Source organism: Caretta caretta, chromosome 3 (genome assembly GCF_965140235.1).
Source record: "Caretta caretta isolate rCarCar2 chromosome 3, rCarCar1.hap1, whole genome shotgun sequence".
Taxonomy (NCBI): Eukaryota; Metazoa; Chordata; order Testudines; family Cheloniidae; genus Caretta; species Caretta caretta.
Window position 1 is genome coordinate 7,010,823 of NC_134208.1, and position 26,133 is coordinate 7,036,955.

Consider the following 26,133-nt stretch of genomic DNA (forward strand, 5'->3'; position numbering starts at 1 on the left):
ACCCAAACAGCTAGAGCCCCTTCTGGACCTGAAAGATCTCAGGTCTGGCCTTGGAAACAGAGAGAGAATCTCCCTCAGACTGAGTGGTTACTAAAGGGGCCTACTACTCGCCACAAAGAAACATTGGACAAGACTGTACTTGGCCCTTGGTGCAGGCATGAGGGCACGGGCAAGCAGCTTCCCTTGCCACTTGCACGCCCCCACCACAATAGTAGTGTGGGCAGGGATTGCTCACTCCTCGGTCCTCCATCAAGCAAGTTACTGGGAAAGACCTGGGGAGGAGGTGGAGCCACTACTCAGCACGGGTGAAGCCTCAGCTGGAGTACAGCGTCCACTTCTGGGTACCACTCTTTAAGAAAGATGTGGACCTACTGCAGTGAATCCAGAGGAGAGCAATACAAATGATCAAAGGTTTAGAAAACCTGGCCTTTGAGGAAAGGTTACAAAAATGGGGCCTGTTTAGTCTTGAGAAAAAAAACCTGAGGAGGGGACATGATCACAGTCTTCACACACATGAACGGCTGTTATAAAGAGGACGGGAATCAACTGTTCTCCATGGCCACTGAAGGCAGGATAAGAAGTAATGGGCTTAATCTGCAGCAAGGGATATTTAGATCAGATATTAGGAAAAGCTTTCTAATGCTAAGGGGAGTTAAGCTCTGGAATGGGCTTCCAAGGGAGGTTGTGGAATCCCCATCATTGGAGGTTTTTAAGAACAGATGGGACGAACACTTGTCAGGGATGGTATAGGGTTACTTGGTCTGGCCACAGTTCAGGGGGCTGGACTAGATGACTTCTTAAGATCCCTTTCGACCCTATGTTTCTAGGATTCTAGAACGCCTCCCATCACTAGAGGAAGCAATTTCCACCATCCTTACAGATGATGCAAAGTGAGCAGCTGCATTCACCAAACATCCTGGAAGAGACTGTACCTCTGGAGGCAGAATAATCTCTCCCAGTGCTCTCTCAGGGCTGGAGTAGCTCCACACTGCCTCTTAGCAGGACCCAGTGCAAACTGCACCAACCAGCCCTCTGTGTGCACAGCTGAGCAGTGAATCAGCTTGTTCTCTGCCACCCTCACTACTCTGCACAGACACTGAAGGGATGGTTTCCTGAAATGAGTTCCTAGGGGCATGAGTGCTATAGCTAACTGCAGCCAGGAGACCTCTCTGACCATTTCGGAGTGTAACAACAGGCGATCCATATCTGCCTGGTTTCAAGGGGATGCATGTGCACATGTATCTGTCTGTGTTCACTTTTATACCATCCTCTGTGACTGAAGGTTGTTGCAGAAGATGGCTGTAGAGGAAAAGGGTGTAATCAGGGGTCATGCTACTGACTTCAGTCCGAGAAGTGTCAGCTGGCCCTGGGACTGAATTTGATCCAAAGGTTCTAGAAAGAACGTTGCATTTCCATGGTACTGAACTGATTACTACACCAGTTACTTACCGGTTATTAACAGTGGGGATCCTGCTTTAGAAAAAGTTTTACAATGGGAGTTTTACCAATCCAGCCCCACCACCTGGTGACTTCCTGGGTGTGCCTAAACATGAACAAATCTGCCTCTGCCTCATCTTCCCATGAAATGTCAAGTTCTCCTTAATTAGCAATAAGGAATCCTCAGTGCACACTCGGGCTACAGGAACCGTTAGCCGCTGGGAACTCTCAGTGCAGCCACCGTTATCTTTACAGAGTTGAATGCACGCCCATCGGTTCCTGGTGAGCTGATGTAACTATCTCATAATTTGACTAATCCGGTGCCTGTTGCACCAGGCTTCAAAACACAGCGAAGCTTACAGCTGTGGGTGCCAGTGAAGCGAGAGGGGCCTCTGCCTGCTTCCCTCCAGCCCTTTGCTCCACTGTCAAACACCTAACTGTACTACTGGAAATAGGTCCCTGCCTCTCAAGCACAGGAAGGAGATAACCTTAAGGTAAACATCCCAGAGAAAAGGGAGATCACCAGGGAGATTTTGTAAGTCTGCACAAAAGCACCAAATGACTCATGAGCCAGGATTTCCAGGCACCCAGCATGCTAGACAATAGGCGGCAGAGGTAGGGGTGTGCATGATGCAGAGTGGAGAGGAGTTAGAGCAGCAAGCATCTGGCATGCAAAAACCCTGGAACACAAAGCTTAAACGCAATAAATCCGTTAGCTCCTTGGCTCAGGGAGTTCGGCAATTCCCAGGGAGAGCACCACAAAGTTACTGTGGGATACATGTGCCTCACCAATGGAGAAACCCCCACCCCCACCCCCAGTGAAACTGGCTGATGGTCAGTGGAGCGGCGTCATCGCTGTTCGTGCTCCTGGGAGTGCCTGGTGAACGAGAACGCTGCAGCACTGACCTGCTCAGAGCACATGGAGTTCATCCCGGGCATTTGCAGTGAGCTCATCTGCATTTGTCCAGTCATTGGATTCATGTTCTGGACGTTTGTGTTTCCTCCGGCCATGGACACGGTGATGCTCATGTTGTTGTACATTCCCTGCTGCGCAGGTGTGGGCTGGTTCTGCCCAGCTGGGCTGAATACACTGTTAACCCAGACAAAAAAATAAAGAGGGATTACACAGAATCAGGAGTTCAGAGAGGCCAGGGCTCTGTTTCCAGTTGTAACATAGAGAGTGAGAGATCGACCCAGGGAGTGTTCTCTAGAGGAATGGGACTCCTAGCACACAGATATGGGACTAAACCCCCCCATCTCTACATAGGTGCCAGATGCCAGGAGAATTGTCGGTTGCTAGATGCTCACAGGTGCAATAACCCACACCTCCAGCAACAGGCATCCTTGCAGAAGTGGAACCACAGAGATGTCTGTAACAGAGAAGGAAGGGGAGGGTGTGTGTGGGGGGAATGGATCTGGAGTGATAAAGGCTGTTTTAAAAAGAGCTGATGCAATGTTTGCAGCTGACAGATCTCTGTGGCTTATTTTCCCCTGGGGAGGAATTTCATGACTTCCTGCTTCTATCTACTGAAGAAAATACCACCCTTCTGGAAATGTCCTACAGAATTTAACATAGAATGACCCTTTCCCCAAGAATGTTTAAACCAACCTACAGAATTCTGTAGCAAGGATAACATTAAACTCCATCAGCTGCTTTAAAAGTTCTCTAGAGAGGATCTCATTCTCTTAAGAGCAGTGTCTATAAAATCTCACTTAGTTTCTAAAGAACCTCATTGCTTTCTTCCTTTTAAATCCCACAAGTAAAAGGGCCAAATTCTGCTCTCAGAGGTGTGATGAAGTCACTGGGAGTTGCAAGTACTTTCCTGCAAATGGAACCCTAAAAATACAGCTGTACATTTACAAAAGTCCAAATGGAAAGCATCATGGTGTGATGATTTGAAAGCTCGGTCTGGGCGACTTATGAATTCTGGTTGATATGGGTGGAGTTATCACAAAATTGCTGCATCATGGAAAGCCTAGGTCTGTGGGTCCACTCACTGTGGCTTACAAGGCTGGATGCCTGTCTCTGCCAGAACAGGGGCAATAGGTTAAGGGCTATCAGCACCTGAATAGGTCTTACCTGGGGAGAAAAAAAGAGTAACTGCATCCTAGGGGAAAGCACCTCTCTCCACTTTCCCTCTGCCAGGGATGGCATTTGGAACAGCAGAAAATCCCCAAATGCTAAACAAAGACACCACAGACAGTGGGTGGGCCAGGGGAAGACCCAGAGAGAGACACTTAGGATGTTTGGGAGGCGGCTGGGCAGCCAAGGTCAGAGAAGACTCCACGTTTCAGCCCATAAGCCATGCACTGGAACAGAAGGATGCTGGTTGGCCCCTGGCCCCAGCCCAAAGAATGCACTGGAGTAGTGAGGAAACTGAGGCAGGAAAATACATGTAGGATATATTATTTTGTACAGATCTGTGTATTTCCTGGGTTATTAAGTAAAGAGCAAAAATGCTGTAAAACTCTGGGCACAGTGTCTCTGTGTGTTCTATGTTACATGTACCACATGACCCCTTGAAGAGATAACCAGAAGGCTCACACCTTTGGTGAGATTTTTGGGAGAGAGTGTGCTTAAGCTACTGGGATATCTTGGGGGTCAGTGCTTGACCTGTGGGCCCAAGAAAGATGGGCTGGGCTGGAGCTCCCTTTCCTTGAAGGGATAACAGAGTTGATGCCCAGGAAATGTGCCAGAGACGCCAAGAGAAGAAACAGGCCTGCAGCCTGCTGAGATCCAGGGAAGCTTAAAACACGTGAAGGGGTCAGTGTTTGGATCCCCTCACAACACTCTGATGGGCCACCAGCAGGGAGGGCCCGACCAGACCTGTGTCTGGTAATCCATGGACATTAGTAACCTTTGTAAGTATCATACAGGATACAAGAAAAACACTTCAGCCAATCACCAGCCAGAAAAATCTAACATCCTCCTTTCACCAAGGATGGTGATGCTGTCAAAAGGTGTCCAATCGCATCACCCCTCATCCCCAAAGAGCCCAACTCATGGTCTCGCTACCTATGCTCCAGCCCAGTGGGGCCCAGATTCAGCTAAGTTCTCAATGTCATTGACTTTGATGAAATGGAAGCACCCGCTTAAGGGCTCTAGGGAATCGAAGAGCCCCATCTCCTCATTCAACTGCCTCCTTAATGCTGCTGCTAACACTAAGTGGCTGGAGAGCAGCAGTTCCCGGACTTGTTACTAAGGCGCCCCGCCAGCCACATTTTGTCTTTTTCGTTGTTGTTGTTTTTTGAGACCCACCATTAGATACATATACCCTTCCCCCGGCATCACCCAGAATGGGCTGGAGAGCGAGCCCGCCCTGCATTCACCTCGCAGCAGCGGCTCCTGTCCCATGGGGCTGGGCCTCGTTCCCAACTCTGGGTGTTGCAACGGGGTCACAACAGCACTCAGGTTTGGCCTGCCTGCCCCTTGGTCATGGCCAAACCTGAGTGGCACTGCAATCCCATGCACCAGGTCACACCAGCACTCACTTGGATTTGTCCCGGAGGAGTGACCAGGCCAAACCTAAGTGGCATTGTGACCATGTGTGCCACATCGTAATGTTTGGAGTAGGGAGCCAGGCCCAACCCTGCAGGACAGGAGCTGCTGCTGGCGGGTGAGTGTGGGGAAGGCTCACTCTCCAGCCCTACCCAGGAACCTCTCCTCCACACTGGGGTGGGAGAAGTCTATAGTTGCCTAGGGCCCTGCAACCCACTGGTGGGTCAGGACTGACCATTTGAGAAACAGGTCTATATAGCATTTACGCACACAGCTCATGGGAAATCTGTCAGCAATGACCCCTACAGAAAGGGGGGAAGGAAACAACATGATGCTTGGGCTGGACCTTCATCCAGAGCATCATGGACCTGATCCAAAGCCCATCCAAGTCAGCGGGAGACTTTCCATTGACTTCAGTGCGTGTTAGATTAGATTGTGTCTTCCTACCTCCCCAGACAGCTGTATAGTCTGTGGAAGACCCAAGAGGCAGCTCAGCTCTTGCAAGAGGAGAGAGACTACAATAATAAAATGCCCTGCTCTGGTTGCTGTCTAACAGCCATAATCTGTATTGCTTTGCAGCACTCCAACAAACAGCCTCTGAGACTGATTAAATGCCCAAGTGCGGCTGAGCACCGTAATCAATCTGGGCAGCCGTTTATTGCTTCATATATAACAAAGAGATTGAGATTATCCCCTAATTGGAGCAACTGCACTGGAGCCATTCTGCACTGTATCAGCCTGAAACCAAATCAATGAAGCGATTCTTCTGGCTTGGTCAAATTACTGAGCAAATGAAACGAGAAGATAGGCTTGTTTGGAATTCATGGTGGAGAACACAAAAACCATCCGTGACCTTCTAGTTCCATGGACTCCCAGGGTACATCTGGGTTCCGTCTGCCAACTCACTCCAGCCTCTTACCAAAAACACACTTCTCACCCAACACCCACAAAAATCAGCCAACATGTAGAACTGTCAACCATTGTCCCTCCAGATCTTTTTCTGACAGATTAAAGAGCCCTTTCGCATCAGGCACTTCTTGGGGCGGTACCGTATTTACAGACTGGGATTAAGCTGCCTCTTCTCTTCCTCTTCAACCAGCTAAATGGATCGAGCTCCTTTAGTCTCTCACTGCAAGGCAAGTTTTCCAGCCTTCGAATCATTTTTATGGCTCTTCTCTGAGCCCCCTTCAATTTCTCAACCTCCTTTTTAACGTAGACACACCAGAAGTGAATACAATGTTCCAGCAGAGATCTCCCCGGTTGCATCCCAAGGTAACATCCCCTCTCTAATCCTGCTCAGTATCCCTGTGAATTGTACCCCTTGATCCCATTCCCTCTCTACTGCTGATCTTGTTGGGTCATGTCTGAGATTTAGAATGTTGCTCTCTGGAGCAGGGATCACATCTTCCAACGTCTTGTGCTGCTGTAAAATAATAAACAGCAGCAATATGAATTCTACGTTTGTAATAGGGTACTGGGCCTTGGGGTGCACAGGCCCATCCCACTACGGTTCTTGGGCCCTTTAAGAGCAGGGATTCTGGGAAATGCCATTCCACAGGACACACTGAGAACCCAGAGGCCATATGGCCAGGGAACTATCTAAGGGATAGCCTGAGCTCCAGAGAAGGGAGATGAGGGCTGAAGGCTGCTAAGAGTGTTTTGAGTTGCCTGCTCTGTTTCAGAATAAAGCGAGCCCTGAAATAAAGGACATGAAGGGATTTGTTGGAGTTTGTATGTTCCCTGGAATGCATAAACAGGGCAAGATTGAGTAGGAGTAGCAAGGTTATTTTACCTCTGTACTTGGCCCTGGTGCAACTGCTGCTGGAATCCTGTGTCCTGTTCTGGTGCCCACAATTCAAGAAGGATGTTGATAAATTGGAGAGGGGTCAGAGAAGAGCCCCGAGAATGATTAAAGGATTAGAAAATGTGCCTTATAGAGACAGACTCAAGGAGCTCAATCTACTTATCTTAATAAGCAAAGTTAAGAGGTGACTTGATTACAATCTATAAATATCTATATGGGGAGCAAATATTTAATAACAACAGGTTTCAGAGTAGCAGTCATGTTAGTCTGTATTCGCAAAAAGAAAAGGAGTACTTGTGGCACCTTAGAGACTAACAAATTCATTTGAGCATAAGCTTTCGTGAGCTACAGCTCACTTCATCGGATACATTCAGTGGAAAAAAAAATGCATTCAACGAAGTGAGTTGTAGCTCACGAAAGCTTATGCTCAAATAAATTTGTTAGTCTCTAAGGTCCACAAGTCCTCCTTTTATTTAATAATGGTTTCTTCAATTTAGCAGAGAAAGGTGTAACATAATCCAATGGCTGGAAGTTGAAGCTAGACAAATTCAGACGGCAAATAAGGCACAATTTTTTTAACAGTGAGTGTAATTAACCATTGGATCAATTTACCAAGAGTTGTAGTGACAATTTTAAAATCCAGATGGGATGTTTTTCTAAAAGCTCTGCACTCGGAATTATTGTGGGGAAGTTCTCTGTCCTGTGGGATAAAGCGGGTCAGACCAGATGATCACAAGGATTCCGGCCTTGGAATCTATGAATCCATGAATTTATTTTTAGTTTCACCATTGAAACCCATTTAGTTTCAACATTGTAACCCATTAACCACAAAAGCTAGTGTCTGAGCCACAGCCAACATGAAACACAGCAGTTTAAAAAACCCGAAGGATGGTTCATTCTGATGCTGAAATCTACCTGCTGGAGGATCTTGCTAGCAACCAAAAACCCCAGAGCAGGTGAGAATCCAGTAGGACACATCCTCCTTTCCATCCGTGTGATGGGGAGGGCTACTCCCAGCACTACATTCAGGGTTGAGTCCTGCATGGCCTTCAAGGAACATATAGCAAGAACAAGACACGTGGAAAAAGCCCTACCTGGTCTCTGCTATCTCAGTTCATCAGCTCTGAGCGGTGAACATAAGAATGACCATACTGGGTCAGACCAAAAGTCCATCTAGCTCAGTATCCGGTCTTCTGACAGTGGCCAATGCCAGGTGCCCCAGAGGGAATGAACAGAACAGAGAATCATCAAGTGATCCATCTGTTGCCCATTCCCAGCTTCTGGCAAACACAGGCTAGGGACACCATCCCTGCTGATCCTGGCTAAGAGCCATGAATGGACCTATCCTCCATGAACTTATCTGGTTCTTTTTTTAACCCTGTTATAGCCTTGGCCTTCACAACATCCTCTGGCAAGAAGTTCCACAGGTTGACTGTGCATTGTGTGAAGAAATACTTCCTTTTGTTTGTTTTAAACCTGCTGCCTGTTAATTTCATGTGGTGACCCCGAGTTCTTGTGTAATGAGAAGTGTGAAGTGTCCAGTTTGTATGAGGTGCTGTCACTATCAAAGTCTTTGGTGGGGGAGGCAAGGTTGATGGGAGCCTGGGGCATTGTGTTTCCTGAAGGCAATGGAGGGAGATGGATGATACCTCCCCCCCCAGCAACACCCCCACCCCCCACCATGAGTACTTAAGCTCTTTTATGTAACACAGAGCATCATCGAGCAGCAGTACAGGCATTAGCCCTCCCTACTGCAGACTGTATGCAGGTCAGACCATACAAGACAGAGTTCCTGTTGGTCCTCGCAGGTTTTTAAGCTGCCTTCTCAATCTGAGTTTGTGTTATTCTAGACTCAGAACCATGACCAGCCAAAACCAAAACAGGACATTTCGTAATTTACAGGCACTTCTAGGGGGCTTGCCACTGCAATATCTGAAGTGCATCAGGAAAATAGGACAGAGAAGGGAAAACCGCACATTTAAACACTGTAGTGAAACATGGTCATGTTCCCCATGTGTTTTATAGCATGACCTCCTCTTGCCTGTGTGATCAGAGATAAACTTGTTATAACCATCTTTTAGCCTGGTTATCCACCCATGGTTCATGGAGGAATTTCTGTCCACATGGGCAAGAACACCACAATGCAGATGGGCCACAACCACACTTCCAAACTGTGTTTAGAAATGGTTATTTCTGTAGTGTAGATGAGGGAAAGAAGCTATGAGAAATATACCCTACACCAGGCACAAATACACTGATTCACAGACTACGTCTACCTGGGGATTTGCACAGTTCAGCAACTGGTGGCCAGTAGTCAGTACAACTAAAGTGCAGGTGAGCAAGCTAAGCCACGATTGGAGTTTAACTCTGTTTCAAGCAGGGAGAAGCAGAACTGGTGTGTATCCTGGCTTTCCCTGTCTACACTTGGGGTTTGCACTGGCACAGCTATGTCAACTGCTCCACCAATGGCTGAGTGGCTGGAAGAGAGACAGCCACAGAAAACAAATGTCCTGTTCAAACACCTGATTCTGTTACCCAGTGGCTGGCCACCTAGCCAGTCTAAAACATTCTGATCACATAAGGTGCCCAATGCCTTGCTAGCCAAGCATCATTAGTGCATAATGGCAAACCTCTACTGGATTAAAAAATGTCCAATTCCAAGATGTAATAAAAACCAGGGAATATAAAAAGCCATTCAATGAGGAACAGACCTTGCTTTCTTCCTCAGAACTTCTAGGAATCCTAAAATACAGTTTAGAAGCACAGGGATTCTAGAAATTAGAAACACAGCTGACAACAAAGGCACTGCAGAGAAACCTAGTGGGACAAAGTTCAAACAGCCTTGAAGACAAAAATGACTCCCACAGAAACATGGGCAACTGCTTTGCAGACTAGAGCTCCCTTCCACGGCATGCACGGTACTGTGGGAGTCTTGGAAATATTGCCCCAGTTTATACTGTACCAAGCGTTTATCCAGTCTGATAAGTCTGGCTGAGGATAGGGCATGAAAAACAATGGTGACAAGAAAGGACAGTATTAAAGAAGTCCTAGCTGGACTATGGTGTTGCTCAGAAATGAAGTAAAGGCCTAGTCTGTAGAGTGCGAGGCACAGTGCAGTACTTCACTCTAATTCCCCTCCTGACAGTCTGAGCCATCCCTTTTCCTGTTCTGGAGACTGACACAACTTTCCATCCAAGGGCAAGTCAGAACAATGCTGCACGGAACAAAGCAGCCCTTGCACCAGAATTAGCACAGCTACTGTATGCTGGAGCTGTTAGTCCAGTGAAAGGGCAGCCCCTTCCAAAGGGATGTGGCCAAGTTGCAAAGTCAGTGCATACGCTAGCAGCTTTTCACCGGGGGAGATCTGCGGCCAAAGCCCTGCTAAGACAATAGGAATAGGAGCTGATGCTTTCTTACACTAGTCAACTTTTGTCATGGATTGGCCAATCTCTGCTCAAAGATGCCCAGCACCAAAGTAGCGGGCAGGACTGAGGTGTATTTGGCAGAGTTACTGCTAGCACAGGTCCTTTGCTTTCATGAAGACTTAATTACATCATTTTTTAAATTAAAGCAAAAGAATTGCTCTGTGGGCTACTGGATGTGTGTGCTCATTTAGAAAACCAATTTGTTGTGGGCTTCTGGCAATCTGACGATCCAAGGGCAAAATACAAACAAAGGAGTCTAAGGAGAAGCTCATGGTGTGTAAATGCTGACTGAGATTAGCACTGGTCTCCATCTACTCTTGCAGGCCCCATCACTGTGGGAGGAGACAGCCTGTGTTAAGTATCTATAAAGCATCTATCTCCATGGTGATACCACCATCATCTTGGTGGTATCTCCTCGACCTGTATCTCAGCACACCCAAGCACCAGCATGGATTACTCACTCAGAAACTGGAGAGAGCTCACTGCTTTTATAAGCAAGCCAATGATCTGGTTTTTTACAAGGTAATTATACAGTTAAAGTTCAGGGCTGGATGAATGTTCTACAGGGAACTCAACATGCTAACCCGCAGGGTGAGTGGTTAGGGGATGGGTTGGTGTATGACACTGGCTTAGTGCATGTGTGACCATGTCTCCCCCTAGTGTCTGGGCCCAGCGACCAGCGCAACCTACTACGAACTCACAGCTAAAGGAGCTCTGCTGTGGAAGAAGCCTGTGATTTTGGTGCTGAAGGTGCCAGGTTCGATCCCCTTGACAACTGTGATGTCAACATCCAGAGAGCCATGTTTTGTTACCCTTGGTCCCCTGCTTCCAGACCAGCTGGGGGCAGGAGCACAGACCTCAGCAGTTATTGCTCCTGGAGTAGGGAAGGCGGGATGATAGCCTACCATCTGCGTGTACATTACTCTGACCTTAGGTTAGACTTACTTATTATTCCCCATTGTTCCTTGCTGCCAAGTCTTCATGTCTGGGGACGGGTACCCAGGGGTCGATGGAGCTGGCTGGAGCATGGGGCTCTGCGAAGGAGGGATCTGCGGCGACACCAGAGGGCTGCTGGGGCTGAGCGATGGAGCGAATGCAGGCTCACTTTGCTGACCCATACCTGGGAACAACACACAGGCCGCTTCACTGCAAGCTGTGCAGACGACCACGCCATTACTTAATAAGCTTGTTCTTAATCCCTTGGGACCAGAGTCTGCCACCTTTGCTCACGCAGAGTATTACCTTACTCCTCCAGTGGTGTCTTGTGAGGATTTCCCCTCTTTTGCAGGTGCTAGAGTTAAATTTGAAGCTTCAGCCTGGACTTTTGATCTTAGGCCTCCCCCCTCCCCTTTCTTTTGGTTGCTATTTGTATTACCCGAATACAGCATTTTGTAGCCAAATGGTGGGGGGGAAACCCAGAAGTTGCTTGCTGTAAACAGAGGGTAGTATTCCAGAACACAACTGCCGGGAGAAGGAGCTGAAGTAACTGTACTGGAGAACAAGACAATGTGATTGTTGACTTGCAAGACTATTTTAGTTGGTTTCCAAAGCCGTGATAGCTGTGGGGTAATTGTCTCTCTTGATTAATTATAGAAACCAGATCTCCCTTGCCAGATTCAAACTGAATTCTTTTTACATTATGGAAAAGTGCTGCTTAAGTGTAAAACCATGTGGAGCAGGTGCAGTACGAAGATGTCCATCTGCAGCCAATTCTGGACAAACTCACTGATTTAATCTGAGCCACCCACATAATCTGTACACAGGAAATAACCTCCATCTGCAGCTGATTTCCGATACCTCATCAGAGCATGCACAAGGGTTTGGCCTTTTTCAGACATTTAGCTTCTGAATGTAAATTTAAAGTAGTTTAATTAAAATGGCCACTCTGAATTTCTCTCTCTCTTTTTTAAAAGGGAAATACAATTATTTACCTAAATGGTGTCAACTTCTAGAGATCTCTACTTTGTCTGAGGGGTACATTTGGAACACGGAGCCAGAAGAATGGGGTACCTTCCCAGAACTTGCAATAAGCGCGCTGAGATCCTCAAGTGAATGGCACTAATGAAATGCAAAGGCAGCGCGGTCTAGTGGACGCAGAGCTGGACTGGCAGTCAGAAGAACTGGGCTGCAAACCCAGCTTCGCTCTGTGCCTCAGTTTCCCCATGTATAAACTGGGCATGATGATTCCTACCCACCTTTGTAAAGCTCTTGGAGATCAGCGAATGAAAAGCACTGTGTAATTCTGACCTGATCTGGATTTCCTCCACTTGGGGCTAAGGGGTACACATGGAAGTCATTACGTTGGCCATGCAGTATCTTTGTTTACTTGCATCGTTTGTTGCCCCCACTCATACCGCCACATACTTAAAGCATCACCTGATGAAGCAGACACTGAACGCAGACTCCACTTTAAGGGGCACAGCCGAAGACGTACCTGACCCAGAGTACTGGAAGATGTTCTGCTGCATGGGAGGTGTCATCCCGGCACCAAACTGCCCTCCAACGTTCCCCATCATCCCTCTGTTCACCAGGCTGTTGCGACTGGCCAGTGCTGCCTCAGGGTTCGATGCCAGCTGTGAAAAGGGGCTGGTGGAGGTGGGAGGGTTTCCTGGATTCGTACCGTAGTTGGGGGGATAGGGAAACTGCTGTGGGGGTGCCTGGGGGAGGCGAGCGGCCCCCATCTGCACTGGGAGTCCAGCTGAGGGAGGAAGGTTGTTCCCGAAGCTCTGCTGTCTCATTGATATGGCTCGCTGCTGCATTAGCTGCCTCTGCCGATGCTGCTGGCTGTACAGCTCTCGTTGGCGCTGGGCCAGCATCTGTGCATTCAGAGGTGGCTGCAGAGGAGGAGGTAGATGTGACCGTTATGATAACTCTGCCCCCTGTCAGGGTAATTGTACTGTACGGGGGATGGACAAATGACCTTTCTGGCTGCCTGTGGTGTCAATCATCATTTGCAAGGAAAGCTAAAAATCCCAAAGAGCAGTTGAGGAAGCTCTGTAAATCTGCCAGTTTGTGTAGATCAAAGGCAGAGCAGACTGGAAATATTAAAGAGCTGCCTCTGTGCATGCTCATTCCTGTAACTGAATGGAAAATCTCGTATGCTCACCTCATAAAAGCTTGAAAGACTCTGGAGAGTTGGGATTCGGAACACATGTTCTCAGCCTGGCTATGAACAGGAAGCCTTTGCAAGGGGCTCCCCATCTGTGGGGGCAGCTACTGGCAAAAATTTCAGCTTTGTGTCATTTCATGCAGCTGCTAACGAGAAAAACGCCTGTCCAAAAACCACCATTTGTTGCTTCAGATCCCGCCCTGCTACCACAACCTTGCCTTTAACAACAGTTGTTGCTGGACTCTCTCAGCACAATCACTCACTTCATACTGCTCCCTGCACACTGAGCAGTCTGCCTCTTCCCGCCATCTTGATCTCCCCTCCAGATTCCCTTTCCTTGTGCCTACCCGCCCCCTAGCCACCTGTCCCTGCTTAGTTGGCACCGTAATCCTGTCTTGCTCGTATCACTATATAATCGTTACAAATGACATTTTAAAAGCCCGTGGTACTCAGGGGTGAAACTGGGGGAAGAAAGGTGGTGGCTCTCTTCCAAGCTCTGCCAACATGAGTCACCAGACTGGAGCACCCCTCACTGCAAAGTCTGTCAGCACCTGCAGAACTAGAACCTGGGACCATGGAGATTCTGGGCTCCCAAAGCTTCATCACCACCAGGAGCTCAGGCCAGGTTTTTGTTGGGGGACCCTGTGAAGCTAGACACTGCAGGAAGGAGCACTCAGCGGAGCCTGAGTGGGAGCCCTGCAGCTCACTGATTGGCCCACGCCAGTATATAAGCCAGGAAGCCATTACAGGGGCTGGCTGAGCAAGGACACAAACTGCCTGCTTGCTTCTGCGCTAGACCTCGCCTTACTGTGAACCTTACACTCTAGTTCCTGTCCCCAGTTCCGTCCTCGCTCCGCTGCTTGGCTCTTTTCTGTAACCTGATGCCTGACCCAGCTCGACCCCAACACCACTACACGTCTCCTGATGGCAACTCGGTAACTAACCAGTGTCCCACTGGCCACACACGACCCGGCCCAGACGGCGTCTGCAGTTGTTCAGTATGATCGTGTTTGCTCTCTGGATTCTACCAGCTCAAAGGTCTCAGTCACTTGGGCTTTAACATCAAGCTCTGTCTTCAACCTTTTTCTTTGAGTTTTCTCCGTTTAGGGTTTTTCAGCTCTCCTGGGCAGGAACCTATCTTCCTAGCAGCCTGTGACACGCCGGGTGCACACGTTATACGGATGTGCCGTACTAGACTGGCAGTGACCAAAGCAACTGTTGCCATAGACCATTTCCCTTAGCCTACTTTACAAAGTGCACGCTTAGTGAGCCAGGTAGTGTCGCCTAGTAGACAGAGCACTGGAAAAAAACAGGAGACTTGGGCTCTATTCCCAGCTCTGGCACTGACCTGCCCTATGACATTGGGCAAGTCCCCTCACCTTTCTGCCTCTCCGATTCCTACCCCCGCCCCCGTTGGTCTTGTCTATTTAGACTGTAAGCGCTCTAGGGCAGGGGCTGTGTGTTTCTCTGTGTGTGTACAGCTCCTGGCACAACATGGTTTCTTGCCACCACTATAATAATGATAGCAGTGAGAAATGTGACAACTCCTTTGCAGAGCATGCTATTTTCAAACATTCATAACTTGTTCCAATCAAACCCCATTTTCACAGAGAGACTTGAAGGCGCTTCTTGTCAGTGAAGGCTAGTTCCATGCCATAGTTCAGTTCTCTAACCCAGCTATTTTGACTGTAGGGCTGTTCAAAACCATCTCTTTCAAGAATTTTCTGTAAGTTATGGGTTTGTTTCCCAAATGGCTGAACTAGATTTGCTCAAAGTTAATAAAATATCACGGTGGAAAATTTCAGCCCAGAAGAGAAAGTTTGAGAAAGTTAGCAGCAGCTGAAAACAAAGCATTACAATGGAAACTATTACATAGTTTTGTCTGCAGCTATAGTGCCTGAGAGAATATCAAAGATGTCCAAAACTCATCAAAACAGTTTGGAGTCTTCACAGAGTCGTTGGAGTCAGTAATGGTTTGGGGGTGGCAAGATAGCACCAATAAAAACCCGCCATATGGAACAAAGTTACCAGAACATGGCTACACCTTCCACCTTCTTTTCCCCTTATACCGAGCAGATATTTGATCCCACTTTACTGAAAGTGGGATAGAACTCCCGGACCTGGGGCTTTGCAGGATCATTACAAAAGATTCACTAGAGATTCAACTATACGTGAATGTCATCAGTTACAAAGGGACCCTTCTCAATGAAAGTCCAAGCCAGTACCACTCATGTCCAAGCAGCAATAGAGAATTTCCAGGTGGAAATGCTGTATGGAGGCTGAAGATAATATCCGCAATCAGCTACACAGAAAATTCATTTGGGGCCGAATTCTACTATTGAGTAGTACCTCACTCTGCAATTAGAATCATAGAATATCAGGGTTGGAAGGGACTCAGGAGGTCATCTAGTCCAAACCCCTGCTCAAAGCAGGACCAATTCCCAACTAAATCATCCCACCCCAAATTAGTCTCACTGGAATAGACTGAGTTTATTGCTGCTTACAAATCAATGGTGTAGGCCCTTAGTGATAAAGTACTAATTTCCGCTGGACTGATGAGGGTGCCAACATGTAGCTTCCTACCATTACCTGAGGCGTAATCTGTGGCTGCATGCCTGCCCTCATACTGATGCCGACCGGAGAATTTGCTGCAAACTGGTTCAGGATCGCCTGCCGATTTTGGTGTATCAGCTGGAGAGGAGGAAATCAGAAAGACCTTGCAGCTCTACACCAGTTTTGTCAGGTACAGAACATCTACAGACCCACCAATGGCAACTGGCTTCCAGCAGCATTTTTCCTCCCTACTGATCTGAGAAGCAGATAATTCATTTAAAGGGACTCTGACTAGTTTCCCCACAATTTCTTCTAACTGCACAATGGCAACAGAGCACTTTTCCATTAAGCTGGTTTTCTTTACGTCAGTGGTCCTCAACCTTTCTTGTGGAAATAGCGTATTGCTATTCCCAGAAGACTGTGGCGGGCGCCCGACACCCCGCCGCCGAAATGCCACCGAGAAATGGTGACGCTTCTCAGCGGCATTTTGGTGGCGGGGTGTCCTGCGGGCGCACAAAATGCGCCCGTGGGCACCATGGCGCCCGTGGGCACCGCGTTGGGGACCTCTGCTTTATGTTATTCTTGGCGCACATCCTTCTGCTGCTCTATTACAGTGGGGCATCCTAATGACAGAGCTTGTGGGATGGGCTGGCCCCACATAAGGAGAAGTGCTGCGCAAAACCCAGCGTGTGGCAGTTTACAGACTTCTGTAACCCGCACAGCACATCTGGAGGGAAGAGGTTGAGTGCTGGGCAGCTCTAGCTGAGAGCTCTGGATTCCCCACAGAACCGAAGTGAATAGTCACCTGCTGCTGCCCTTGTAGCCGCTGCTGCAGCTGAAGTCTCAGCTGGTTGGGGGCTGTCGGTGGCCTGTTTAGAATCTGCCGTGGCTGCATTCCCATGTTGGTGGGGAAAGCCCCTCGGGGCGATGGTACCTGAACCGGCATGGGCCCGAAAGAAGGTTTCTGCCTGACCATGCCTTGGAAAGGGCTGGGGAGATTAGCAGTAGAAGCAGAAGAATAAGGCTGGGGGTACAGGCCAGGCTTCTGATCCATTAGAAGAGACGGTGTCGCTTGCTGTGGCTGGAATCTGTCAGTCAGCACTTCCAGGCTGCCTCCCTGTTTAAAAAGGGGGACAAAAGTGAGACCCCCTTCTTAGCTGACAAAAATCCCAGCAGAGTTTCTAACACACAAAGCAACAGCCATGTGTTCCACATCTCACAGAAGGTAGCAAACCCCAACTCAAAGGGCCCTTCACTTCTCAGGCTCCTTGAGCACAGGCCAGAAGGGACTGCTCCTGGTCCTGGCATTCACTGCTCTGGTACAGCCAGCCACAGTGCAGCCCGCTTGAGTCTAGTCATTGGGAATGTTCCAAAAAGCAACTGCAAGGAGAACAATTAATACCTCACTCCTCAGGGCCAGAGGCCTTAAAAACCTTCACAAAGAAAACGGTTTTTTGCGTGGCCATGAAGAAAGGCCACAATTTTCAGAAGGGCTCAAAACACACAGTTGGCTCCAGATTTTCCAGGGCGTTCAAGGGGAGGGGAGGAAGGGGCAAGAGATTCTTTGCTGTTCTCAGGAGTGGTGATGGGGAGATGACTCTCCATGGTTTGCAATAGGAGCTGAGCTGTTTGGAAAATCTAGCCATTTATTTAGGTGCCTAAAGGGGGGCACCCATCTTTGGCTGCGCTGTGACAGTGGAAGAATCAATTCAAGGCCAGGGGAACAGCATGGTATCTCCTACATTACCCTCCTATTGCAGTCTGTAAAGGGGAGGTGGCCAGGGGAAATAGGTTGCAGCTGGGGCTTCCCTGTGCCCCAGCAATCCCCGGCCATCATGATAGCCCTAGAAGCCTTTGACAGCTGGAGTAATAGCCTTCAAGCTGCTTTCAGTTACACAGGGTGACCAGAGCAATGCACAGTCAGATCTGGATCACAGGAGCATGCCGTCCTGAGCTGTACCGTGGGCTCCTCAGCTCCAGTCCGGGATTGGGGTCAGTATTTGCAAGTAAGCTGAATCAGACCACTCTGAGGAAGCTTACACAGGGAAAATAGGAGACACACTGTTCTGCGTTAGCTTTACTCCAGGTAGAGCAAAATAATATGGACCCAGCAGAGAGTAAACTTACTAAGCTTGTGGCATTGAGTTCCACAAGTTAACTATGTGCTATGTAAAAAAACCATCTTTCACTCAATGGGGGAGGTAAATTCCACAGTGGAGAACAGCTCACTGAAAATATCCTGATTTCAGCCCCTCCTCATTAAACTGGGGGGTAGGTTAACTCAAGCACTTCACCTGACCACAAATCCCTGTCTGATGCTGCAGCAGAAAGGTGGTCTTGGACATAATCAGTTACCAGATTAGGAGCCCTATCCCATCAAGTGCTTGAAATCAATCAGCAACCTTCAGCATCAGGTCTGAGTCAGGGGGAAATGAACTCAGAGGTTTTGCTACTCTCTAGAGGTATGTCTTCCCTGCAGAGTTAACTCAGGTGATCGGTGCCTGGGTGTGAACAGCCACTGTGTGTGCAATATCATGCCTGAATTACTGCACCCTGGCCGCTGCGGCATGTACCTGCGTGTGTCACTAGGACATCTGGGAGGAATCTCATGGCTCCTTGTGCTGCAGTAAGCTGAGCCACTCCATGATTCTTTCCTAGTGACTTGTGGAAGACCTTGTCTGTCATTCTAGAGCAGGAATTATGGGAAGGCGCAGCAGGACTGTACCCTACCTGCAAAGTAGGTAGGTGACCAGCCTGAGAGAAAGCGGCACTGAGGCTCCAGACCCTGCCGTGCCAGCTAGCTCAGGCTGAAAGCACCACTAAACTCAGCTGAGAAGGTTTTGTTGGTGGAGAGGAGGTGGACTAAGGTAACTCTACAGTGAAGACATACCTTAAGGCTAGAGTGTACTTTGAGTTGGTTCCAGGTGGGTCTGAAATACTTGGGCCTAATTATAAACAACTTGAAAGTAAGGGTAGTCTGTACAACATATCCAAGGAAATACAAACTGGTTTAGGAGGATGGGATACATTTCAGTTATGTATCCGAGGGGGAAACTATCAAAATGAACTTCTTCCCAAAGGTGCCTGAATTCTGAATGCTGTCCCCATAAATATTTATGTCCAGTACATATTTTATAGCATTACATAAGTTATTACAAAGATTCATCTGGAGCCATGGAAAAAGCCCAAGATTAATATTCAAGAAACGATCCTTGGATGGGAGTAAAGTTGGATTTCAATTCCAAACAAGAGACGATGCTCCGAGCCATAGACTATTAGACAGGGAATTTGCTGGCTCAAGAGGGAAGATGATTGGCATTCTCACACAACTCTGGGCCCCAGGCTCAGTGTTCCAAGGCATCTTACTTCAGTATTTGAGAGAGAAAGTCAAATGCCTAGTACCCTCCCTAAGAACAACACTGAAAGTTGGCTGGTGTGGTTATGGCTGTTAGGTGGCCTGTATGAAATGAGTTTGGTAGATCGTGATCTGGGTCCTGGTGGATAGGAGACCATGGCACAAAAACCACCCTGCCACAACTGGCATCTTTACCGGCAGCCTCAGCAGAGGAATCAGCGACTGAATGAGCCAGGGAGACTGAACTCCCCCTCTCAGACCTACATTTTTAAAAGTGGCTAGTGACTTTGATGCGCAAGTTGATTTTTGATGCCTTAAAAGGGGCCTGCTATTGAGAGGGCAGATACTTGGCATTTTCTGAAAAACAACTCCACTACAAGGTGTCTCAGATTAGTCACCTAAGAACATCTAGACTTGTCTCTAGATTAAAGCTGCAGCATAGCAATGGGACGATATAAAGAAGTTGCAGTGCTATTCTGTAGTTATTCTAGGGAGGGCTCAACAGAAGAAGCCCCCTTCAGTTCAGTGATAAAGAAGCAGGCCTTGGAAGAGGAGAGGAATTCACTCTCCAGGGCTCCCTTTCTAGGTCCATTCCAAGAGCACTAAAATTAATGACAGATTTTTGGTTCTAATAATTTTTTTGGAAACAAACACGCACGAGTGTAAGTATTGTCTGAACTGGAAAAATAAATTATAAAAATAGTTGCAAACTATTTCATTACTTGCATGTCTCTGTTCTTTATATCTTTCCTATGATCAGGATTTCTTCAAGCAGTGCTGTTCTTCATTATTTATGAAAACCCAGCATATTCTTAGAGGCCCAGACCCTGCCATTGGGTCTGCGTGCACCCAGGCTGAACCCCATTGGGGTTTACGGGATTAAGTTCTGTTTGCGCAGCTCCGAGGCAGGATCTGGGCCACATAATGCCACTATTTGGTGGGGGTGGGTGGGGACAAACTCATCAGCTTGCGGTTAAATTGGAGACAGGGGTTGCTGCAATGAAAGCCAGGCTTGGTGGTAAAGGCTGTGCATTTTTGTACCAGCAAGGCCATTAAGCATATATTATGCAGCATAATTAAGGCTCAGGAATCTCTACTTGTGAGATTCCAGCTGGAGTTCTCTTCTGCACTCTAACCCCAAAGTAAGATGGTGAGGCAGAAAAGTCTGCCAACTCTCCCCACTTCCCACTGCATGAGCCATTCAAGGATAAATACATTCAGCCGCCTCTGAGAGGCTGACGTTTCCCACGTTTTAAAGGCAGGGGGGCACAATATTGTATTTCATGGGGATATTTTCCAACTTTTTGGTAGAGCGCACTGGAAAATGCCATGGTATTAAGTATCCTCTTTGAACCTAATGTGCTTTTTTATTCCCATCCACATCTGGCAAGCAAGCACCAGATGTTGGAAGCCCTCCTTTGCACCCATTATCAGGCCTAAGCATTTGGCAACATACACAGTCCTCTATCAGCCCCAGCACCCCCCAAGTACATCGCTTGCTACCTGAACCAATTTGTCAATCCCAAGAGCTCGGTCCAATTCCGCCAACTCCGTTTCATCTTTGCCACTCAGGAAGGACACAAGCTGCTCGAGCAGGGCTTTCTCGTCATTCCGGCCCTCCGGCGTGGTGGGAGGGCATAGGAGTTCGTCCAGCTGGGAAGTGATGCACTGGCTGTACGGACGACAAAGTTAACAGACATTAAGTGCAGAAAACAGCTCTGCATTTCAGCTGTAAGGACCCCAAGTGGAAGAACTGCTTCTGTGGGGTTCCTCCCACTGACATGCTCACTTGCCTAACTGGTTCTGAGTCCATGCAACAACTCAATCTGATCTAGCAAGCAAACCCAAAGTGATGTCTGGAATGCACCGAGGGTGAACTTCACCCCTGCACAAGGTTTAGGCACCACTTCAGACTATTGCTGGACCTGTGTACAGGGTTGAGTTTCAGAGCCTCAACAAGATTCTTATCAAACCTTCCTGATTTTTCCAGGTTTTGTGCCTGCAAATATCCCACTAGCTGGGAAAGACAGCGGGTTTTCAGTACAGAGAATCTTTTGAAAACACCAAGCCAGAGAGGTTTGGGAAAAGTTAGAACAGCTGACACTAAAGCCCCTGAAGGCAAAGGGAACCATTTAGGCACAAAAATAAGAAGCCTGAAGAACTCTCCCCCTTGATATTCTTGGGGACAAGGTTAATATGTAATGAGAGATGTTCCAATGACGTGACTGATTGGCGTCGATGGGATTTGCTGGGCCTGACACAATGAAGGGAGCTATGGCACATCACACTGCTAGAAAAGCACAAAGGAGAGAACTTAAACATGTCAGTGGTTTCCAAGGAGCAGACCTGTTTATCCTCTTAGCTCCAGATGAGGACCAGATGTACAGTAAGTAACTGAAACTAATCTGATCAGGAACACTGCAGCCAATACACATAGTTTAATCCTGGAAAAGAAATATAAGGCACTGGAATTTCTTAGACTGCAGTACAGGAGCAGAGGAAGAAGGGGAGGGAGAGGTGAAGAACGGGGCTTGCTTCAGTTTACAACAAAGATTCCTGCTGCTTGTAGCTTCATATCAAACCAAATTTGTGTGTGTTAAAGCTGCAGCTACACATCTAGCTGTACTGGCTCCTGTACACACACACACTCCATCGGTCCATAGGAGGGGCATCAAATTCAGAGGAAAGGGATGGATTCCAGGTTAAATTGTGGGCTGGAGGTTAGCAGAGTGCCCTTGATCCACATCAGAGACCCCAATGATATCAGTGGAAGGTTCACTCAGACATCCAGCAAACAACGCGGCCGTTACTAGTAACAAGCCTGTGATTTATTCCTGTATTTCCTTCTCTGTGGCAACTCCCAATTGGCACCTATCGAGAGTTTCACTCCCATCCCGACCCCATTCTACACACTAGAACGGTCAGTAAATGTTGAGGTTGCAGTGACGTCATTGGTCTCAGTGCTGATGCTCCAACCGGATTAGCACGAGAAGGGAGTTCACCCCTCTAACTCACTGTTGCTCCATGCAGACATCATGATGTCTCTTACGCGTGGTTCACGTTTGGAAAGTTCCCTCTTCCGCCAGGAGGACTAGAAACTTCTTTTTTTTTTTTTTAAATTGAAGCTTAGATTCTGCCCAATTGGCGTATGCCATGTGGGTCACACAAATACATCATGTAGGCCAGATCCGCCCTGCAGGCAGTATGTCTGACACCGCTGCACTATGCAATACAGTAGTGCCCCAAGGCCCCTACTGACCTCAGGGCTCCCTTGGGCTAGGACTGCACAAACGCAGAGAGAGAGAGAGGGGCAGTCCCTGCCCTAAAGAGCTTACAGCCTAAAGAGACAAAGAAAGGGAGGAGTAGTATCCCCATCTCAGACGGGATAGAGACAGAAATAATAAGAGACTCACTCAAGGTCACTCAGGGAGTCTGGGAACTGAATCTGGAACTCCAAACTCCCAGCCTGGTGCCTTAACTACAGCACCAGTGTTCTTCTTTACATAGCCTGCTCGTTATGCCCCTGGGTTGATATGCTATTTTACTTCTTGCAGGTCATCTCTTAAAGGGATTTCTGTGTGTGGCAACACAAACGCGAAGCCCTATGCTAACGGGACTATTATTCCTCAGAAAAATCACAGGTCCCAGACACATTTCTAACAAGCTGCTGATATGTTCCAGCAAAATGGTTCACGGGAAACAATCCAGCCAGGAACAGAACCCCCTTAGCCTCCCTATGTCTTCCTCGTGTGTACAGAAGAGCACAGAAAGAAACCCCCAAGTCTTCTAAAGACATGCAGCTCAGAGTGACCACAAACTGCTACACATCGATCCAGAGACCCACCAGCTTTGTAATGTGAAGACAGCAGCTCTGTCACACTCTAGTTAACATGTATCTTGCAGCAGAGCAAGGCTTACATCCCTCACGGGAACGCTCTGTTCATAACAAATATAACCATATACGCTTTACATATGAAGTTCAATTTGAGTTTTAATAGGGCCTGTCAAATTGAAAACTGGAGCATGCGGCCAGTAACCTGTAATCAGATTCTGTCACACACACAGCTCCAGCAGTTTAAGAGCCTCTACACAGACATTTGATTTTATTTAAAGCTCTGCTGAGGGCTGGAGTGAGACCTTTGGGGTTTTTTGGTCCAGAAAAGCCCTCTGGACTAGGCGAAAGGCTCACCACTTTGCCTCTGGTGGCCATTGTTTACAATTATTGGGATCTTCTTCCCAATCAATGTCACGGCTATCTTATTAGCAATGGCAAAATTCCCACCCTTGTCACCTCAATGGCTTAAACACAAGACCGCAGTTTGCCTACTCTCCACGATTCCCGGTGCTGCTGCTTTCACATACAAAGAGGCAGTGTCACATTTACTCCTAACGTTGCTGGAAGCCATTTCACCCTCTGCTTCCTTCCCCCCGTAAGGCACCCATCCCCCTGGTATTTGGGCATCAGATGTAGCATGCGTGACAGACAGGCTCTCTCTAGTCCCCTGGTTAGCTTTGTGAGTTTACATATAATGAAATTTTTAATAAGTACTTTTATTTTATTTATGGCCATTGCTCCTGGGGAAAGGCCTCATTGAAACTATTTTGTTCTGTCCTAATTCTATTCCAACAGCTCCACCTTATTGCTTAATGTTCTGTTCTCCTTCAGGAGCACAGCTGGTCATTTAGCAGACTGTTTACCTCCCCATCACAAGCCTTGATGTAGTCACCGCTGAGGAAGCCCAACTGCAGCTATTTTAATAGCTAAATGGAAAACCCTATTCAGAGGTTTTTCCTCAAGCAGAATTGTACAGTACCTTCCTTCTGCCTCAATTCAGGTCAAAGAAAAGTTTCTGCCTGCAGAGTTTTTGCAACCTTATAACTATACCACAAGGTGGCAGCAGCTTAAATTAATGGACTATGGACTATCCTTCATTATTTGGAAAAAATCTTTGTCCCTCACACTGTCTTAATAATGATTTCAGCGTATCTGGTCTGTGAGACACCTTTCATCATTGACAGTGCACTAATATTATTCGTACTGACACAGGGTGAAAAGGGCCAGCACAAAGCCTGTGCCTCAGAGATGTTCTGACTGTGCTGGCTGGCCCTTCCATACAGGTGTGAATTTCACCCTTGTGCTGTTGTATCTCCTCCAGACTTAACTAGCTATGGTGAAAACATTCCTCTCCCTCGACTCTCAGCCAAGTGCATCAGACTAGAGAATATCAGGACATCTTATTATGGCCAACATTTGAGCTGTCTGATCACTTAACAAACCTCACGTAAGTTTAACTTCTATGGGTATGCCTTTCACAGCCAGTGAAAGCAAGTCTCGGAGCCTAGTTTGACAGACGGGCTCATGCTATGGCATTAAAATTAGCTGAAGCCTAAGGAGGTGGGTGGGCGGGCTTCATAGCCCAACCTTCAGCCTGAGCCCAAACCTCTACACTGCTATTTTTAGTGCAAATCTCAGACTGTCTACCTGGGCTTTGACACTCATGGCCGTGGGTTGACACTCGCTCTGTGTATGTGCCCACAGGGACCTTTACTCAAGGGTGGGCACAGCAATCTCTATCCACAGAACTACAACAAACGGTAAGCCTACTAAAAATATACCATAAGAGGCTAGAGGAGGGTGGGGTGGTGGGAAGGCAGATTATCCAAACCCATGGTACTTACTCGTCTGGTTTATTCAAAGATACTCGATTCATGGAGGCCATGGTGTTATCTGCCCATGGAATCTGGTCACCCATTCCTGGCTGTCCAAACTGTTGATCAGAGACTCCCAACTCCAGTTCAGACAATCCTGATTGGGAAAAGCCAGGGTGGGGGAGAGTAAGTGTTACAGAGCAAAAGAGGTGTCATAAACCACTATACAAAGGGAGTTACAAGTCTTTCCCCGTTCATCATCCCATTCGCTTATGTGTAAAATACCTCCAGTGTTTAAGTGAAAGAAGAGTGCGGAAAACGCAGAGGAAGCTAACAGTTCAGACAAATGGTAATATCTGCTTAGACCTGAAATCCTTCTGGAGTCAGCTGCGAGAATCCCTGGTTCACAGAGGTACAGAGGCAGTACCTCACCCAAATCCAAAAGCATTCTGACATGAAAGTCTGAGCTGATTTTGCGGACAAGTACTACCACTGCTAAAGGATTAAGGAACGGGGCTACTTAGCTCTGACATACGTGATGCTCAGACACCATGATGATGGCACAGAATACATGCCAAAAACAGAGTGATTAAACGGAAACATGAAATCTCTCATCAGACTCCCTTTACCACCACCTCTGATCAGGAATCCAGAGGGGCAACCAACTGAAGCAGGGTCAAGGACTTGCTCCACACTGATGTCCTATATCTCTGTGAGCAAAGCTCTAATCAGGCTGAATACGTCAAATCTTACCAAAGCAATGGGAATTCACACAGCTGACTCCCTTCACTTGCAACACACAGCACACTGTCACCCACAACCGAGGCAGCCATACTTAACAACTGCAGCTCAACGACACTAATTCTAATAGACTGTAGCAGGTCAGCGATTGCGTCATGGCTCTAACGCTTTGCGAGTGCAGGATAAGTAATAAGGAAAGGGATAAGAGAACACTAAGATTTCAAAATAAATGACATGAGTTTTCAGAAAACAGAGACACTCCAGCTCAGAGAGTTTGTCACATAAACACCAAGACCCAGAGAGCTTTGTTCCTAATGGCAGGACTATTATGTGGCTGTTCTTTTCAGCCCCTAAGTAGCAGACATCAGCTATAGCTTCCCTCATACCAACAGACGTTATCTTCTGGGTACACTTATATAGGAAGGTTTCAGAGTAACAGCCGTGTTAGTCTGTATTCGCAAAAAGAAAAGGAGTACTTGTGGCACCTTAGAGACTAACCAATTTATTTGAGCATAAGCTTTCGTGAGCTACAGGTCACTTCATCGGATGCATACTGTGGAA

General features: G+C 47.6%; 1 protein-coding gene across 12 annotated transcripts in view; it reads right to left on the reverse strand.

The window, feature by feature from the left end:
• The window catches only part of NCOA1 (nuclear receptor coactivator 1), a 361,163-nt gene that overhangs the window by 13,130 nt on the left and 321,900 nt on the right, over positions 1-26,133 (reverse strand). For 9 of the 12 annotated variants that reach the window (XM_075126310.1, XM_075126309.1, XM_075126305.1 and 6 more), the window contains 7 exons: positions 24,862-24,988; positions 20,686-20,854; positions 16,633-16,944; positions 15,864-15,965; positions 12,600-12,999; positions 11,111-11,318; positions 2,344-2,527 (listed from right to left, as the gene is read on the reverse strand). In XM_075126310.1, the coding sequence (XP_074982411.1) occupies positions 2,344-2,527; positions 11,111-11,318; positions 12,600-12,999; positions 15,864-15,965; positions 16,633-16,944; positions 20,686-20,854; positions 24,862-24,988 (1,502 nt within the window). The remainder of the gene's footprint in view (positions 1-2,343; positions 2,528-11,110; positions 11,319-12,599; positions 13,000-15,863; positions 15,966-16,632; positions 16,945-20,685; positions 20,855-24,861; positions 24,989-26,133) is intronic. The other 3 variants (XM_048845843.2, XM_075126312.1, XM_075126315.1) reach the window with 1 other exon arrangement.